This window comes from Lagenorhynchus albirostris, chromosome 9 (genome assembly GCF_949774975.1).
Source record: "Lagenorhynchus albirostris chromosome 9, mLagAlb1.1, whole genome shotgun sequence".
NCBI classification, from domain to species: Eukaryota; Metazoa; Chordata; class Mammalia; order Artiodactyla; family Delphinidae; genus Lagenorhynchus; species Lagenorhynchus albirostris.
In genome coordinates this window covers 53,949,822-53,968,780 of record NC_083103.1, presented here as the reverse complement: position 1 = coordinate 53,968,780, position 18,959 = coordinate 53,949,822, and the positions used below count along the sequence as shown (strand labels likewise).

Here is an 18,959-nt window from a genome sequence, read left to right as displayed (position 1 = left end):
GGTTGAGGTCATGGGCTCTGGAGCTCGACCGCCTGGTTCTAAATCCCAGCTCTGCCCCTCAAGAGCTTTGTGATCTGCAGTAGCAAAATGGAGACAGTAAATTCAACACAGACTTATTGTATATCTAATAAGGGCCAGGCAGGGTCTTAAGGCGCCAGAAATGAACGAGACAGGGAAGGCCTGTCCTGTCTCATAGGAGTGTGACGATGAAATGAATCATTACATGGGAAACACCTATAATGGTCCTAAACATAACGTGTTTGCTCTTATGACTATCTTGGCTGTTGCAAAGGCTCTGTGGATGGTATTTACTGGTACTCTGTGTTTGATGATGCCTCTTGACCGTCTGGGGCTGATGACAGCCAGAAGGTACAGGCTTGCCCTGCTGGCAGAGAGTATAGAACAAGGACCAGGATGTGGAGGTCAGAGGACACAGGTTTCTCAACGCAACAGGACAGAAGCATTAACAGCTGACTGGCTCACAGCAGGGCAGTGGCCCAGGGAATAGTGAGTGGCCAGTAACCAGTGGATATGTGCAAGTGTGGGTGGAGATACACAGAGTTCTTGTCCTGTCTGAGTGGTGTCTCAGAGACCACTTAAGGCTCCTTCATCAGCTAAGGACTTCCATTTTTCTGGGGGACAGATGAAGTGGACTCTAGAAGCCCTGGAGAGATCCTGGATTCTGGTTAGTTTGGGCCAATGAGAAGCCTAGCAGCAAGGGTAAGAGACATGGGATTGGGCTTCTACTTCCCTTGATTCTTCCCTGTGGGGACATCATAGTCTGGATGTGTCCTTTCCCCTTTCGAGGCAGCCAACTGTCTACCGGGCTCCAGAAAACTCCTTCTCCTCGTCCCTTTGGACCTGGAGAGGCAATAGTTCTGCTACCATTAGTCTCAAGTTACTGCAATATTCTTTAGAAACCCCTGCTCTCACCTTTATAATAGGCCTTTGTAAACAAGCCCTTCTAGAATTACCCTAATTGGAGTCTGCCCTCAGTTTCCTGCTAGGACTCTGTCTAGCGGCAAGAGTGGCCTTAGGAACTAGATTCTCCAAATAGGATTCTGGAATTGGGTTTGTCCTGTATTTGAGCACCATGGGGATAATCTCCTGCTGGGGGAAATAGGATGCAAGTAATTCATGACACCTGGTAGTATCACAATTACTCAAATGATCATGGGTAGTAGCATGGGATGCAGTGCAGGTGGGAAGGCCAGACTTTGGCATATCAAGTGGCTGTGGCACTTTGCCCTGTGGCAACAATACTGGTTATAAAGACAGTGGAGGGACTTCCCTGGTGGCTCAGTGGTTAAGAATCCACCTGCCAATGCAGGGGACACGGGTTCGAGCCCAGGTCCGGGAAGATTCCCACATGCTGCGGAGCAACTAAGCCCACACGCTGCAACTACTGAGCCCACGCTCTAGAGCCCGAGAGCCACAACGACTAAGCCCGCATGCCACAACTACAGAAGCCCATGCACCTAGAGCCCATACTCCGCAACAAGAGAAGCCACCGCAATGAGAAGCCCGCGCACAGCAAGGAAGAGTCGCCCCTGCTCTTCTCCGCAACTAGAGAAAGCCCATGTGCAGCAATGAATACCTAACACAGCCAAAAATAAATTTATTAAAAATAAAACCATCTTCCAAGGTCATGGGCATTTATGAAGTTAAAAAAAAAACCAGACAGTAGAGGCACATGGCTTCTTCCTACAGCCCAAGAGATTATATATATATATATATATATATATATATAGAGAGAGAGAGAGAGAGAGAGAGAGAGAGAGAGAGAGAGAGAGAGAAAATAAATAGAAAATTATGACCATAAAATTGAGAACGTGTGTGAACAACAGAAGGTTTCCATGAGAGCTTGAAGGAGTCCCTCATGTCTGTGGGTGCAAGGAGGGTATAACCAAGGACCAAACCCAGGGTCTGATGGTAAAGGTTGCAGAGTTGCAACACCTCCACCCCAGGTCTCTTGTATTGAAGGAGGAGTGCTAATAGGAAAGGACTGGGACCCCAGGACATGGGGTGGAGACATCTGGGGAGAAATGGATGGGGCTGAGAATTCTGATCTGCAAATTCCCCTAAATCCCCTTCACCAGCGGAAGCAGCCCCTCCCTACCTAAGTGCACTTCCTTACCTGCATAAAAGCCTCTCAGTGGTCGCCCGGGGAGCAGTAATTCTATAAGCTGATACCTGTGCTCCCCAGAACACCCTCATCATTCCTCATCGCCCCCAAGCCCATGGCCAGCACTCAGCCCCAGCATAGCCTGCAGGAGAAGTGCAAACTAGTAACCTCAGATACTTGGAAGTTGACCAAGGAACTGATATTGGAATCGAAAAGGTAAACTTGGCAGTTTAGTAAGTTTATTACTCCCATGTGGTCTTGCTACAGCTAATAAATCTTAAATTTGCTGAAAACGAAAAAAGACAAAAACAAAAACAAAAAAACCCCTGCACTCTGAGAAGATAGTCTAGACAGTCTAGTGTAATACTTATAAGACTCTGTCAATCTATATAAGCAGGAGCCTGTGGGAGTGGATTCTGAGGGTGTTAGACCAAGGGGAAGAATTATAAGAATTGATTGGGCCAAATTCACTGACATGGGTGCCCTAGCCTAGGATTTGGAATTTAATATTTTGACTTGATCACCCAGGAGTGGTTTTTTTTTAATTTATTTTTTACTGGAGTATAATTGCTTTACAATGTTGTGTTAGTTTCTGCCGTACAATGAAGTGAATCAGCTATATGTATACCTATATCCACTCCCTCTTGGACCTCCCTCCCACTCCCCCCCCCATCCCCTCATCTAGGTCGTCACAGAGCACGGAGCTGAGCTCCCTGTGCTTTATAGCATGTTCCCGCTAGCTATCTATTTTATGCATGGTAGTGTGTATATATGTCAATCCTAATCTCCCAATTCGTCCCACCCTCCTCTTCCCCCACTGTGTCCACATGCCCATTCTCTACTTCTGTGTCCTAATCCTGCCCTGGAAATATGTTCATCTGTACCATTTTTCTAGATTCCACATATATGTGTTAATATATGATATTTGTTTTTCTCTTTCTGGCTTACTTCACTCTGTATGACAGACTCTAGGTCCATCCACATCTCTACAAATGACCCAATTTCATTCCTTTTTATGGTTGAGTAATATTCCATTGTATATATGTACCACATCTTCTTTATCCATTCATCTGTCGTTGGACATTTAGGTTGTTAGCATGTCTTGGCTATAATAATCTGATTAATTGAAGCTTGGACAGAGTGATGGCCTTACTGAACAACGTTGAAATTCCAGAACTTCCTTGGAACACTGTGTAGGAAAGTCTGAAGCCTCAGGAGAGTGGGCACGTTGGAGTGGATCTATAATAGGCAACCTGCTCACAACCCTAGGAGAAGCTGGAGGACACTCCCTTCACCCAAGCATTAAGGAATGCATTCATGGGGGTGGGAGACCTCCCTATCCTTGAAGAACTCTATGGTAGTTGTCCTTTGTAGGCCAGAGATGGCCATGGGGGGTGTTGTGATGGAAGCTCCTTGATCTCAGTGTGAATAATGGGAAGTCAGGTAGATGGCAGCACTTAACCATCAGCAACAGTGGTTTCTGGGACTCCGGGAGGACAAAAGAATGGGCAAGCACTAAAGAAACCAGCATTATTGAGCATTCACTGTGTATAGCCCAGAGAGGTTGTATAGGGTATGTACAATCCCTAGCACATAGTACAAATTTCGTGCACTTAGTAAAGGTTAATTTCACCTTAGTAGGAGAGAGCAGGTGGCAGAGGAAGGGCTGAAAATCCACTGGATTCTGGCATCTATCTCCACATAAGGGTTCACATCAAAAGAGAAGATAGAAAAACCGCTGTTATAATTCCCGAAGAATCAATGTGGTGTGATGAGCAGAAGCCTGGACCTATAGTCAGCCCCACCACTTTACTAGCTCTGTGCCCTTTGTCAAATTACCTAACCTCTTTGAGCTGTACTTCCCTCATATATAAAGTGGGAATAATAAGGACAGTACCTGTCTCAGTGGGTTGTATAGGTAGTGCCCAGCACAGGGCTTGGCACGTAGTGGACGCTCAGTAATGCTGGTTTCTTCGGTGCTCGCCCATTCCTGTTTCCTCCTGGGAGTCCCAGCCAGGTGTGGAGCTGTCCGTAGTGCTGAAGACATCCTCCTTCCCTCCCTGCCTCCTTCACTCAGTTCCTCTCTCCTTCATTCCCTCCTTCTCTTCTGTGCTTGGCTCCCCGGAGCCCTAGGGTCTGAAAAGATGGAATTTTCCAAACGGTTTCTTCAGGTCCCTATGGAGGACAGGAGGGAATGAGCCATATACGAGTCCCTCCCTCAGCAGGAGTCTCTGGAAGCTGGCAGGCAGCTGGAGTGGTGACTGTGGGACTGTGCGGGCTGTGGTGGGAACGGGGGCTCCCTGGGACAGAGCCCACTTGGAGAGTCTGACATCCGAGGACGCTCATGCAGGAACCTCAGGATCTTCCGAGAGGTGGTCAATCAGTTCCAACAGCACAGCGTGGCAGGTGGGTCTTTGGGGAGCTTGCCCTGAAGGAGGCAAGAAGGACCAGGTTGGGGTACAGGAGAGTGACCCTTGGATACAGGGCTTGAAGAGCCCCTGGCTCTGACTGGAATCCCCCATCCTCCTTCCCTGGAATATTTTGGTCATTTGTTTGTTAGTGTAACTAAAGGCATCTTCATCTTTTTGCGTTATGTAGCATGCAATTGACTAGCTTCATGAACTTGGCTCCATGAGCCAATATCTGTGGCTAATCCTCAGTGTCTCTCCCCTTGAGTCTAAAACTACAAACGGTACCTCCCTAGGAGGGTGGCATCTGAACCCCTTGTGCCAGAGGTGGGACTTGCAGCTCACATACTCCTGGGGGAAGGGTTAGGAGAGGGGACATGGCCAGCTGCAGAGACAAAAATCACCTGTTTCCTAATTTTTGTTGACAGCTAGAATATTGGAGATGAAGGATCTTTGGAGACCCTAAACATATAAACGAAGCCCTCCCTGTACAGGTGGCACTGAAAAGGGTGTGAGCACTGTCTCACGAGTCAGAGGTGGAGGTGGGGCTAAAGGTGGCTCCTCCTCTAGCCTGGCCAGAGGCTGCCCACGCTAAGGGCCTGAGCCTTCTGTGACCCCTTGCAGGCCATCAGCTGCAGAATTCCTGGGACACTGAGCATGGCCAGCAGGACTGAGGGACCAGGGGAGCCTCCTGCTGCTTTGTGGGATGGAGGGAAGTCCACACCACTTTCTGTACCCGTTTCCCCATCTGTACACAGAGGAGTTGGTTCAGATGCTTAGATCTCCAGGATCCTTCAGCTCTGATGTTCTAGATGTTCAATAAAAGAGGTGATTTTTGTCTTTGGCTGGGAGGTGGGAAGCCAGGCTCAGGACCAACTCAGCCCTAACTTTTGGTGAGACCCTGGACAAGTCACTGCCCTGCCCAGAGTCAGTTTCTTCCTCTGGAAAAGAGGATAAGAGGTCTCTCATCAGGTTCTCTAGGAGCACCAGGCAAAGGAGTGGATCACGGGTGCTTTGGGAAGTACAGATTGAGGGGAGAGGTGTCTGTCATTAATATCAGCCGTATATGCCTATGTTCCCAACAAGAAATGATTAGCTCTTTGTGAGCCCAGAACAAACCCAGCTGCTCTGAGGGGTTCATCCCTTGGAGTGGGATGTTAGGAGACCACTTAGAGCATCACAGTGGAAGAGGAGGGAGTGTACAGAGGGTCCCTCAGAGACTGGTGGAAAAGCAGTACTCCCCAAGACCCTGGCCTCTGAGCTGGGAGAAACATAGCATCACAGGCCAGGAGGGCTCAGGTCTGGCCAGCCCTGCAAACCGGCTTCTTCTACAGATGGGGAGGCTGAGGCCTTTTTTTTTTTTTCCGGTACACGGGCCTCTCACTGTCGTGGCCTCTCCCATTGCGGAGCACAGGCTCCGGACGTGCAGGCTCAGCGGCCATGGCTCACGGGCTCAGCCGTTCCGCGGCATGTGGGACCCTCCCGGACCGGGGCATGAACCCGTGTCCCCTGCATCGGCAGGCGGACTCTCAACCACTGCGCCACCAGGGAAGCCCGAGGCTGAGGCCTTGAATGGGGCAGGGGCAGGACTGGGGCTGAAGCTCAGGCCTCCACCTCCTGCTCCAGCTTTCTTTACACCCCAGTACACCTGCCTCTCCTCAAAGATCCAAAGATGGTGCTGATGGTGATGGTGATGATGATGGCTATTCTGTTTAATAAGCGCCTAGTTAATTACCTACTCACCACAATGACTATCCTCATTGTAAATACGCTACACATTTTAGTCTTCACCACAGCTCTGCCAGGTATAGCTATTGTCATCTCCATTTTACAGATGAGGAAACTGAGGTTCAGAGAAGTTAAATGTCTTGCCCAAGGTCAGGGGCTAGTAAATGAGAAAATCAGGATTTATTCCTCTGTGTGATGCCAAGGCCCTTCTTATTCCTCTGCACTGAACATAATTTCTAGGAGCTCCTCTGCACAGACCATTGCAGTTGGCATTGGGAGGGCATCCTCTTACCCTCCTGATCTACACTCCAAGTGTAGGTGGTTCAGCGGCCTCTCTTACTTGGATGACTAATTGGCATCTCCAACTTGACTTTGAAATTGAACTCCTGATCTGCCCCCTGGCCTCCTCCCATCGTCTTCCCCACTGCAGGTAATGGCAACCCCATCCTCCCCCAGGCTCAGGCACCCTCGTCTCCTCACACCCCACACCCAGCCTGTCAGCAGCACCCTGGGTTCCATCTTTAGAATTCGCCCAGAAGCAGAGCCCTGCTCACCGCTCCCTTGTCTCCTCCTGTTCCAGGCCCCCGTCGTCTCTCGCTAGGTTACTGCAGCGGCCTCCCTGCAGGCCTCCCTGCTTCTGCTCTTGTCCTGGACCTCACTGTGGCAGGTAGGAGGATCCTCGGAAAACAGAGTCAGATCTGGCTCTCCCCTGCTCAGAGCCTGCAGAAGCTTCCCTTGCGCGGAGTCCAGCCAGAGCCCTCTCTGCCCTCAGCTCCCTGCCCTCCGTCTTCCTCACATGTGGTTCTGCCCTCCCGTTGAATACACCAGGTACACGGCTGCTTCAGAACCCTTGTGCTTGCGGCTCCCTAGGCCTGGACAGCTTTCCTGTCTATGCTTCTTCCCTCACCTCCTCCAGATGGCAAGTCAAGCTTCCTTTCTAGGAGCCTGGGTGAGGGGCAGCGTGGGCGGTGGTTGGGAGCCCAGATGCCTGAGCAAGGCTGCTTGGGTTTGAACCAAGGCTCTGCCACTCACAGACAGCTGCCTATCTCTCTGCTTTCTCTTCCACAAAATCACGGTCATGACTGTACCTACTTCTAGAGGTCGTTGTGCAGAATAACTGAATTGAAATACGTGACATCCTTAGAATAGGTGTTCATTGCAATACAATGTGCGATAGTATAGTGAGTACTACAAGCTATTCAGTGCTGTTATTATTATCTGGACTTAACTCAAATTGGGGGAGATTCATCGGCGGGCAGACAGACAGTGCTTATCCTTCAGCAAAAGACAGGAAGGGAGGGAGGCAAAGGAAGAAGGTATGCCTCCCCCCAACTTCTGTGGCAGTGGAGGTCAATGTCCTCTCTCCAGAATAGGGCCTGGCATTTCACCACCTTGCCAGCCCAGGCGGAAGCTGGGGTTGCCCAAGCAAAGTAGCCCTCTCCACCTTGCCCAGCGGTCCTGAGCAGCCTTTTCACACCCAATCCTGATATGAGGGCTGGAGAGGTTTAGATTCAGTGTAAGGAGGGCCCTTCTAACAGTCAAAGTGAATGACACTGAAATTGGCTGCCAAAAGAGGTAGTGAGTGGCCTATCGTGGGGAGTGTGCAAGAAGTAGGATAATCATTGACAGGGATCCACAGTATTTATTCAGCATCTTGCCTGTCCAATCCCTCTGTAAGGTGCCTGGGGACCCCGAGATGAATAAGAAACAGGCTCTGCTGTCCAGCTGCTCTCAGTCTAGTGCAAAGAGCCTGACATGCTGGCAGACAAGGGCCAGAGTGTGGTCAGGACAGTCATGGGGTCTGAGCAGGGTCTGTGGGGTCCCTGGAGGCCAGGAGCCTGAGGTGAGAACCCTAAGAGCTATGCTGGGAATCAACATCTGTGCGTGATGACCAGTCCACAGGTAGGACTTTCCCGGTCTGGGGCCATCCTGAGCCTTGCCCTGGAGAGGGTGCTGGGCAGGGGTTTGTGTCCTCACATCCCAGAGGAGGACCCAGGAGTAGGTAGCAGGAGCTGAGAGAAGGGGCTGAGCTCCATGTGCAGTTGTTACTGTTGGGACTCATGTCCAACCCTGCTTTCCCCACAGGTAAGCAGCCCCCAGGCGGCCTCCTCGCTCTGGCCCTGACCTGTGTCTTGGTGCTGGCCGGCAGGCCCTCACTTGCCTCATCAGGTGAGATCCTGTGCATCTGAGCCTCGTTCTGTCCCTCTGTGCCCCCCACCCCACAGGCCCTCTCCTCTGTACACAGCCCTGGCATCTGCAGGGAGCTTTCCCATCCTCTGTCCCAGACCTCAGGACCTCCCCACCCTCCTGTCCATCCTAGAGCTTCAGTCAGGACCCTATCAAGGCCGGCAGAGGACCTCCTGGGAGGTCCTTTGAGACTTGGGGAAGAAGCCTGGGCCCTCAGACAAGACTCCATCCTTCCTGAGCTTCAGGCTACACATCTGTACAGTGAGGGCTTGGTCAGGATGACCCCCAGGGCTCTTCAGCTTGGAAAACAATTCTTCCTGGGTTTGAAGTCCTCTGTGCTCCCTGAGCCTCGGCCCCATCCAGGAGGGGGCAGTCTTCTGCCCCCAGCTCTCACCCCGAGAGATCTCCAGGTGAGTTGGAAACACCGAGGGACCCAAAGGCACATCAGGCCTAGGGTCCTGCCCTGAGCTGGGCCGAGGGGCTCTTGGGGGACAGTGCTCAGTGGTGCCCTTCAGCCCAGCTGGGACTGATGGGGAGACAGGAAGGGAAACAGGGAGAGGACGGGGGAGGGCTCTGGGTCAGAGGCAGATCCAAGGAGCCGGATGGGGGGAGTGATATTTGCACCATCCTCTCTGTCCTGCACTTTTCTCACCTCCAGATTGAGCATCCAGCAGCTGCAGCTCGTGCGGGGCCCCTACTGGATCCTGCTGACGGCCCAGGAGCTCACCTTCATCCACCGGCCCCCAGCAGATGGGTGGGTGGGGCAGGCACCGGGCTGGTGGGCAGCGGCAGACAGAGCCGGTCTCGGGTCAAATCAAGTCTACTGTCTGCTTCTGTAGGAAAAAATGTGATTGGAACACAGCCATGCTCATTCGTTTATGGAACTCTCTGTGGCTGCTTTCACACTGCAATGGCAGAAGTATTTGTGACAGAGATTGCAAGGCCTGCAAAACCGAAAATATTTACCATCTGGACTTTAACAGGAAAGTTTGCTGACCCCCTGTCTAGAAGGCCTCAGATGTCTTCACTTGCATGCGTGGGGCCTTGGCTGGGTGCTTGGAAGAGAGGACTCATCAGGACATGCCTTCCCACTGTGGATGGTCTCAGGGCCTCTCCCGGTGATCTTGCCAGTGTGGTGACTCAGGGTAGAGGGACTTCTTACGAGCATTCAGGCCTCCAACTGAGAGGGCTCCAGGAAATGGAAGCTGTCGGTCTCCTAAGACCTGGACCCAAAACACACAAGATCACTTCCACCGTGTTCTATTGGTCACAGTGTCACAGAGCCTGCTCAGGTTCAAGGGGAGGGGACAGAGGCCCAAGCTCTTGACAGCAGGGGTGTCTAAGGATTTGAGGCCATTCTTACCTCACTGTGTATGCTAATAAGCGTGCAGATCTCTAAGGAGGGGGAAGAGTATTCAGGTTTCCTCCACTTAATTGACCCCTGAACTGTTTTTGTGAGGAAGGCCATGCTAGACGATGGTTTCATCTTTCCTGCTTGGGCGAATGCTAGCCTTGCTGGCTGGATTCGAGCTTTCTGACCTGCTGGACTGCTTTCATCTTGTGGCTGATCTCTTCTGCTCTTCTGCTCATCAGTTTCTGACTCTTGGGGAGAGAATTTGCACACTTTCTAGGTCCATGATGTCACTTAGGTTGAGAATAGGCCGAGATCCCTATTCTGTGGAGTTGGCTTACTCATCCATGATGCTTCCACACACTCATTTCGCTGGCTTATTCATTCAACCAGCCACCCATCTACTTACCCAACCACCCATTTCATCTACCCACCCATTCATCATTCATCCATCCACCATCCACTCATCCTTTATCCATCCATCCATCCATCCATCCACCCATCACATCCATCCAACATATCTGATGCCTCTCTGCGTTCAGCTGTATGTTGGGTGCTAAGTACTGGGGGTCAGATGTCCACACTTTGAGAGTCCCCTGTGGGCTGCTAAGGTGATCATTGCCCTGGCAGATGCGGGAGCTGCGGCATGAGAACATTGCCACCTTCCTGGGCTTCTTTGTGGCCGCTGGGGTCAGTGCTCTTTTGTTGGAGCACTGTGCCCGGGGCAGCCTGGAAGACCTGCTGCGGAATGAGGCTCTGCGGCTGGACTGGACTTTGAAGGCCTCCCTGGTGCTGGATATGATCCGTGGGAGAACCCGTCTCAAACCTGGAGCTGTGGAGGCAATGGGGAGGGAAGGGAGACAAGAGATGCTCAGATTTCCTAGGCCTGGGCTCTTTCTACTTTGTCTAACTGAGAAAAATCTGACAGTGTGGCAAAGGGGGAGGGGGAGGCAGGAAGGTTTCCTGGGGTCCGTGGGAATTCTGAGAGAAGCAGGGGTCCTTTCATTCACCACAGGCCTAAGGGACCCCCATTATTCCACTCCAGGGGGTGTGGTGTCTGCACCATCGGCATGCCCCTCATGGCTGCCTCAAGTCCCGACACTGTGTGGTGGCTGGATGCTTTGTGCTGAAGGTCACTGACCACGGTTATGCAGAGCTCCTGGCCGCTCAGTGGGCTCCCCGCCCCCGGCCAGCCCCGGAAGGTCAGCTCAGGGGTGGGCAGGAGGCTGCCAGTAGGTTCTGAGGCCTCTGTTTAAACTGGGTGCTTGTGAGGCAAGGGGAGAGGGGGAGATGTCCGTGCTCCGGTACTTCCTGTGGTGTGACCTTGAGTAGATGACTTTTCCTCTCTGAGCCTCGGGGCCCTTACCTGTGAATGGGGGAGGACAGAAGCAACTCCCTCCTCCGGGGCTGTAGGGAGAGGACGATGACACCACATGTGTGAAGTACCGCCCAGCTTGGGTGGTCAGTGGGTGACGGCTGTGTGGCCTCATCCTGTGATTGCAGAGCTGCTGTGGACAGCTCCAGAGCTGCTGCGGGGGCCCGGGGAACCCGGGTGGGGCACCCTCAAAGGAGACACCTTCAGCGTCGGCATCATCCCGCAGGAGGTGCTGACTTGGGGCCCGCACTATGGTTCCCCAGGGCTCTCAGCGGAAGGTACAGCCTCGTCCTCCTCCTTCCTTGGCCTGTCTCTGGCAGAGACCCCATGTAGTTGAGGAGCTCTGTGAGCATCAGGAAATTGGGGCCTGAAAATAACCACACAGACACACATGCCTGGTTTGACAGCAAGAATTGCGTTTCTTTGACTTAAACCAGGCAGCCTTCAGCAACTCTGCCAAAATGGCAGCTGACCAGCTCCAGGGCTAAAGACCTTGGTTCCTGGGTATAAGCCCAACCCCTTCCTCTCCCAGTGTCATTGCCATGTCCGGAGGTGCTCACGCCCTTACCACCGGGCTGCCCAGCACAGACTTCGAGTCTGTGTAGACCTCAGTACTCCCCCTGGATCATTTACTTACCACATGACCTTACACAAATCACTTACCCTCTCTGAGCCTCAGTTTTCCCATCTTTATAGTGGGGATCAGATTTTAAAATGTGTCAGACATCCGGTCCATGCCTGATGTCACCAGTCTGCTCAGTATTTGGGGACTTGGTCCTCTGCCTGAGTGGGGCTCCTTGAAGAGCATCTTTGTCCCCCTGCTTTCGGGTGTAATCGCTCACACCTTCCTCATCATCACCTGGTCTTAGGCATTTTCTCTTCTGACCCCAGTGCCAGGGCCCAACTTCAGAAATATTTCCTCCCCTTCTGTGTTCTCTGTCGGGGCTCCCTGGACTCTAGGCTGCTCTTCTAATTGTCCCCCTGCTGCCTCTGTCCAGTTCCAGGGACCTGTCTCACAGATACCCTGCATCTCGGCCTGCAGTACAGGCAGGGATGGAGCAGAACCCACCACCCCTCCCACCCCAGATGGACAATCTTGAACTCACGGGGAGGCCTGGCCTCGCTTCTTTTCTGCACAAAGCATTGCTCCATGAATAATGAGCATTCCAGGCCCCAGATTTATGGGGTGGAAGAGTGGGAAGGGAAGGGGCTTGGTCGTGCCATTTGTTCAACTCTCCTCAACTGCTCCGCCGCCCCTGGCAACATCTGCCTGCTGAGAGAGGGGGGACCAGCCGGATGGGTCTGTCAGCCATGCCACCGTGCAGGGCTTCTCATGCTTTAGGGACGAGGTCTGGAACCCCAGGGTCACCCCTGGATTGGGCTGTCAGTCCCGGACCTGCTACTCCCTGGCTGTAGTTTTCCTGGTCTCAGGCAGTAAAATGTCAAGAGCATAGTCTTTGGGGGACACGGACTTGAGACCAGCTCCACACCAGTTCACCTTGTGACTCTGAATAAATCTCTTTCAGGCTCTGAGCCTCAGTTTTCTCATCTGTAAAATGGGGACCATGATGCCTGCCTCTCAGAGTATTTGTGAGGATCCGGTGAAATGCCTTAGACAAAGTGCCTGGCATACTGGGTGGTTTTAGGGGTGTGCTAGTGGGGAATCCCATGTTCTCTCCTGACTCTCCCAGTTGGAAGCAGACCTCCTTGCTCTTAGAAATAGCATCTTTTTAAGATCCTGTGGTGGATGGGGGGGATACTTGTGGTTTCCAAAGCACTTTCATATGCGTTATTCCATTGGACAACCCTGTGAGGTGGGCTAGTGCACTCTTTTCAGAGATGAATGAAGTGAGGCTCAGAGAGGGGAAGGGACTCCCTAGCGGGAAGCCATGGGTCTAGGATTTGGGTGAGCTCAGTGCTCTTGCCCTAAAATGTCCTGGAGTCATCCACGGAGCAACTTCTCCACGGAGCTGGATGTGCAGCCTACCCGGTCAGCAGTCAGCAGGGCTGGTCCATCACAGTGATGCATTGGGTGTGGACAGCAGACTCGGCATGGGGAGGGAGCCCGAGACCCGGCCTGGCCTGGGCCAGGGTTTCCCAACATGCTTGCCTGTGAGGACTCCACTTTAATGACAAAAAAGTTTTGAGCTTCACACGCTACTATTTGACTTTTAATATCCGCTGACTGAGGAAATGCCCAAAGACAAAAATCTGCTCTGAAATCAGCAACACTTTGAAATGGATCTGTATTTTACTCATCACAACACCATCCAAATACTTTTGAAAAAGAGCTGGACATGTGTGTGTGTGTGATCTATTATTGGTTCCATCTGCACACACTCCTTTGCAAGCACATACAGCTTCCCAGACCCTTTACTCAGAGGCCCTCAGCGTCTGATGCCTGCAGACTGGGAACCTCTGGGCAGAGAAAATCGTGCAGGCTGGGAGGCGATCAGGCTCAGTTCCAGCATCTGCTTGTTACTGACCCTGTGGCTGTGGGTGACCTAGTTCACCACCCCAGAACCTCAGTTTCCCTGTCTGTAAAATGGGACAATGAATCATGGGCTGCCCCCAACAAGGAGGCCAGCCAAGGGAAATCCAGAAAGAAGCTTCTCCTCACTGGTTCCAAGGGACCCACCTCCTCACCGTCTCTGAGGAGGATCTCAGCCCTCCTCAGAGATTAACCTGCTATACCTCTAACAGCCCTGTGTGGTCTGTACTATTATTATGCCCTTCTGATAGGTGAGGAAACTGAGGCTCAGAGAGATGGCATAACGTGTACAGAATATAAGTGGATCATCTCGAAGTCCTCTCCTGTGCCGCTGAGAGCCTGAGCCTGGTCCCCAGCCTCACCTCCTCCCGGTGCTCCTGTGAATCTCTCAGCTCCCCCAGGCCCCACTCCAGCTTCTCGAGGTGGGGTTATTTCCATTGGTTGTTAGGTGGGGAAGCCGAGGCACAGAGTGATGGCGAGTGGCAGAGACGGAGCTGGATCGTCGATCTGTCTGATCTGGACTTAGTCTGTGGTCTTCATCACGTGGAGCGGGGACAGGAAGGTCCACAGCAGGGGTGGTCCTGGGAGAAGAGTCATCGTGATGGTGATAATGATAAGCAGAGTCTTGCTTCACACTTGTGGAGAGTTGGTACCAGACAGCCTCCAGGTGGCAGGGCTGGTAGAAAGAGCTGCACTGCGCAGGTCTCGAGCACATTCGTGGTCATTGCTGGTAACAGAGCAGTAACAAGTTGTGCAGGGTTCAGGGGGTGGAGTGAACCTAGTACCCCGAGATCTAGCTTCTGTCATCTCCTCCCTCAGCACCCCTCTTAAGAAGGCAGTTTATGAAGCTCATTTCACAGATGGGGAGACTGAGGCTCAGAGAGATTGCTGTCTTGTTCACCATCTCATAGAGAGGTGGTGGCAGATCCAGAATTCAAACCCTGTTCACCTGTCTCCCAGGCTGAGATCCCTTCCCCAGCCACACTGGGGGAGACCCAGGAAAACAGCGATCCTGGCCCACTGGCCAGCACGTCCCGGGGCACAGATCAAGGGGCTGAGGAATACCCTCGGGGCCTGATGTCTGCACCCCACAGGCCCACCCTGCCCTCCGTCTCAGGATCCCAGGCCCACCCCTTCCCACCAGCCCTCCTGAGGACCTCAGCCCCACTGCCCGGCCCGTGCTTGTTGCAGAAATCATCAGGAAGGTGGTGTCTCCCCCTCGCCTGTGCCGGCCACTGGTGTCTCCTGACCACGGGCCACCTGAGTGCATCCAGCTGATGGAGCAGTGCTGGGAGGAGGACAGACCCAACCTGGACCAGATCTATACCCAGGTCAGCGTCCCCAGAGGAGCTGGCTGCTCACAAGAAACGGCTGATCGGTTCACCTCACTTTCCCCAGCGGGGGCCCCACACTCTACCCGGGGCCTGGAACCATTGTGCAGAAAGGGGGCAATGGGCCACCATCGTCATCGCTGAGGGTGAGGCCTGAGGTCCACCATCTGAGGAAAGCTTTCTCAGAGCTCTGGGTTCAGGGACATTTGCCTTCCTGAGCACCAAGCCCCGTGCTAAGTGCTGTGTCTCAAGGTCAGAAGCTGTCACACTCATGGCAACTGACCTCTAGAGCTTATGCCTCTGCTTTTGATGAGCAACACATAGGTGCCCTTCAGGGGCTGCTGCTACTACCTGCCTTACAGACATTTGCCTGAGAGAAGCAGTATTAATGAAGGTTGGATATGCACACCTATACACACACAAAGGTCGAGATGCTGGATTTAGACAGGAATGAACCCCGTCACTTTGATCATCATTAATTTGCTTCTCCTACTGACTGCACTTTGGGAAGGCGCAAACCATACTGGGGAAGGTTCTAGGAAGTCTCCCGAGGAGACTGGGTGCCATATTTCCTATAAGGTTGTTGTTGAAGGTACAATTCATAACAACATGTGAATGTCCTCTTATGAAGACCTAAGAGAGGTACTTCTCTCTGCTCAGCCCCAGCAGTAGTTGTGTTCCTTTTGAGCAACTAGTTTAATACTCCATTGTCTTATGGACTCCATAGATTATGTAATCTCTATTTCCCTCTTTGCTTTGTTGCTAGGAAGCTCATATCCAAAATTGTGACCAAATTCTAGCATGCATTTTGCATATAGACCTCACTCCTGGATTAACAATTTTTTTTTTAACCTTTACTCTCCTTTGGTCCCAGCGCCCTTACATATTTATTATTTTATTTTGTAAACAATTTTTTGAAAAGGGAGAGAAATAAAGAGGAAGAAATAGATTATATACGTAAATAATCTACATACATTGCTTTTATCTATTTACCCATCTCTTCATCCATCCATCCACTTATCTTTGAGAACAAAGAATGCCTATCCCACAGTGTTTTTGTGAGAACCAATGTGTTTGTTAATGGTGATGCAATGCTGGGCAAATTTTCCTTTGCAAAGTCCTCTCCCTGCCTCTTCACCTCATAGAGAACAAACCCATTTTTCCTCCCAGCCATCTGTGCTTTCACTTGTCAGAGTTGCCATCCCTTGTCTATTACATATCTGCTCCCCACCATCTGGCTCTTCCAGGCAGGGACTATGTCTGGTTCATTCCTGTGGTCCAGATTCTCAACCTGAGGGCCAAGTGTGCTGACCTTCATGGACAAATTGGGATTTTCGTTCCATTTTCAGTTCAAAAGCATCAAGCAAGGCAAGAAGACCAGTGTTGCTGACTCTATGCTGCGGATGCTGGAGAAGTATTCCCAGAACCTGGAGGACCTGATCCAGGAGTGGACTGAGGAGCTGGGGTTGGAGAGACAGAAGATGGAAAGGTTGCTCTCTCAGATGCTCCTGCCGTGAGTGGACTTGGTTGTGGCTCTAGCCTCAGTGGCTCGGAGCATGGGACCTGGGACATAGTAGGTGCTCAGTAAATCTGGGTTCCATTAATTCATTCAGTTCATTCATTGTTTATTTATCCAACATATTTTTTTTTTTTATCCAACATATTTTAATAGAATGCTTACATGTATTAGACACTGTTGGGGGCACATGAGTGTTGAATTTCTGCTGCCTCTTTCCCTAGGGAACAAGGACAAAGTACAGGGTCCCCCATCTGACCTCAGAGGAAATAATGTCCAGAGAGGGGCAGGTATTTGCTGGAGGGGAGCCAGCACACCAACAGAGCTATCCCAGATCCCCTGACACTCAACCCAGGATTTTCCCCCAAATATCCCTCTCTCACTTCCAGCTGTGGAAAGATGGTCCTCCCACCTTGTGACTCTGGCCCTTCCCATCCCTTCAGGTCTATGGCTGAAGCTCTGAAAAGGGGGGCGACTGTGGAGCCAGAGTACTTTGACCAGGTTACCATATACTTCAGTGACACTGTAGGCTTTACCACCATCTCAGCCCTGAGTGAGCCCATTGAGGTGGTGGGCTTGCTCAATTACCTCTACACACTGTTTGATGCTGTTCTGGGCAACCATGATGTGTATAAGGTGAGAGGACCAAGAGGCAGGCATTCCATCTCTCCCTCCTCTATGTTGTGTTTGCATCATACATTTACTTCCAGTCATTTATATATGCATTTTTTCATTAGTAAGCTATTGCTGTGTAACAAATAACTCCCCAAACCCAGTGGTGTAAAATGATAAGCATTTATTATTGCTCACAAGCCTATAGGTCCAGCTGGAAATGTCTGTGGACTCAGCTGGTCTCACTCATACATCTGTGGTCAGTTGTGGGTGAGAGGAAACTCTGCTGATCTTGGCCGGACTCTGGAGCCTTTGTTGAGATAACTCAGTTCTGGTCCACGTGGCATCTCACCCTCTAGCAGGTGAGTTGGTATTATTTACATGGTGTGGCAAAGTTCTGAGAGAGAAGGCAGAAGCCCAGAAGCCTCTTGAGATCTAAGCTGGGATCAGGCACATTGCCGTTTCTGACATATTCTATTGGTCAAAGCAAGTCAAAAGGCCAGCCCAGATTTAAGAGGTGGGGAAAAGAAATTCAACCTGTGCCAGGCAAGGGCCGACAGGTGAGTCAGCTTCTGTGCCTGCCCTTGGCGAGCTCTCAGTGCTGGAGGCTGAGAGGGCCCCAAATCCAGCTAGGAGTAGATGCGTAAAGAGCAAGGAAGGCTTCCTGGAGGAGGTGTCTTCCTAGCATTGTCCAGCCTGGGTGTGATTGCTCCAGGCAAGCAATGGGGAAATAAAGTGCTAAAGTTTGAGGCTTGAGAGGGTGGACCTAGTAATTGGGAGGGATGCTGAATGGGTCGTGATGGCTAGACATGAAGTGGGCCAGTGGTGGGAGTGGGTGGTGGGTGGGAGACGATGGAGTGGGCAGCAGGGGCCTTGGCAGAGCTGTCAAGATCCTCCACAATCTAGTCCCTGTGCACCTCTCGATTCTGGGTTTGAGTCCCACCCTGAACACCAGCTTGTGTATCACTTTGTCTTCCCCTCTCTGGACCTTATCTATAAAACAGGAATAATGACTCCAGTCCCAGGGGTTCACAGATGATGGGCAGATCCTCTCCCCCTGGTAGAAGTGCTGTGTAAACTGTGAGCCTGTGAAAGTGAATAGCTTTCTGCCCTCTACGCCTGCTTTGGGGGCCTTCCCACCCCACCCCTGACCCTCTTCTGATTCAGTTGTTGGGGGTTCCTAGGTCAGCCTCAGACACAGTGGATGAGGTGGGGAGGAAGCTCCAGGAAACAGCCATACTCTGGCTCCCCTGGCCTTAGCCTTCGTTTGTGACATGCCAGCCCCCTTCCTGCCACCACCCTCCAGGAAAGCCGGGACTGGGGAGGGCCAGGCCCTGGGCTGAAGCCAGGATGGAAAGGATGCATGGGAAGGAAGTTTCAGAGGAGAGAACTAACTCTTTGAGGTGCGAGGAAGTCTGCTGGTAGCATTACACACAGTGTCCCGACAACAGGAATCTCCAGTACTTATTGAGTGCTTACTGCATACCAGACACTGGTACACAGTCTAGATGCCTTATATATATTAACCCATTTGATCGTCATAACAATGTATGAGGTAGATAATAGCACCCCTAATTTACAGATGAAGAAACAGGTGGTTAAGCAGCTTGTTTAATTACATAGTCCCAGCAGAATGTGAAGCTGAGACTTGAACTTGGGCATTCTGGTCCTGTAACCCCACTTCATCAGGGCTCACCATCCCGGGACACGGACAGCCTCAGGATAAAGTCATAGGTTTGTAGAGGCCCCTAAGGCCCTCCAGGAGCTGCCCCCCCCTCCCCACTGCATCTCCGCACTCTGCCCCTGCAGTCCTCTGTATTTCTCACACAAGCTTT

General features: G+C 51.7%; 1 protein-coding gene across 1 annotated transcript in view; it reads left to right on the top strand.

The window, feature by feature from the left end:
• The first annotated feature begins 211 nt into the window (after positions 1-211).
• The window catches only part of LOC132526512 (guanylate cyclase 2D-like), a 28,463-nt gene continuing 9,715 nt past the window's right edge, over positions 212-18,959 (top strand). Inside the window, 9 exon segments of the mRNA XM_060160862.1 lie at positions 212-369; positions 2,207-2,341; positions 9,107-9,206; positions 10,430-10,613; positions 10,852-11,001; positions 11,303-11,452; positions 14,857-14,996; positions 16,346-16,509; positions 16,956-17,148. Coding sequence (XP_060016845.1) covers positions 212-369; positions 2,207-2,341; positions 9,107-9,206; positions 10,430-10,613; positions 10,852-11,001; positions 11,303-11,452; positions 14,857-14,996; positions 16,346-16,509; positions 16,956-17,148 — 1,374 coding nt within the window.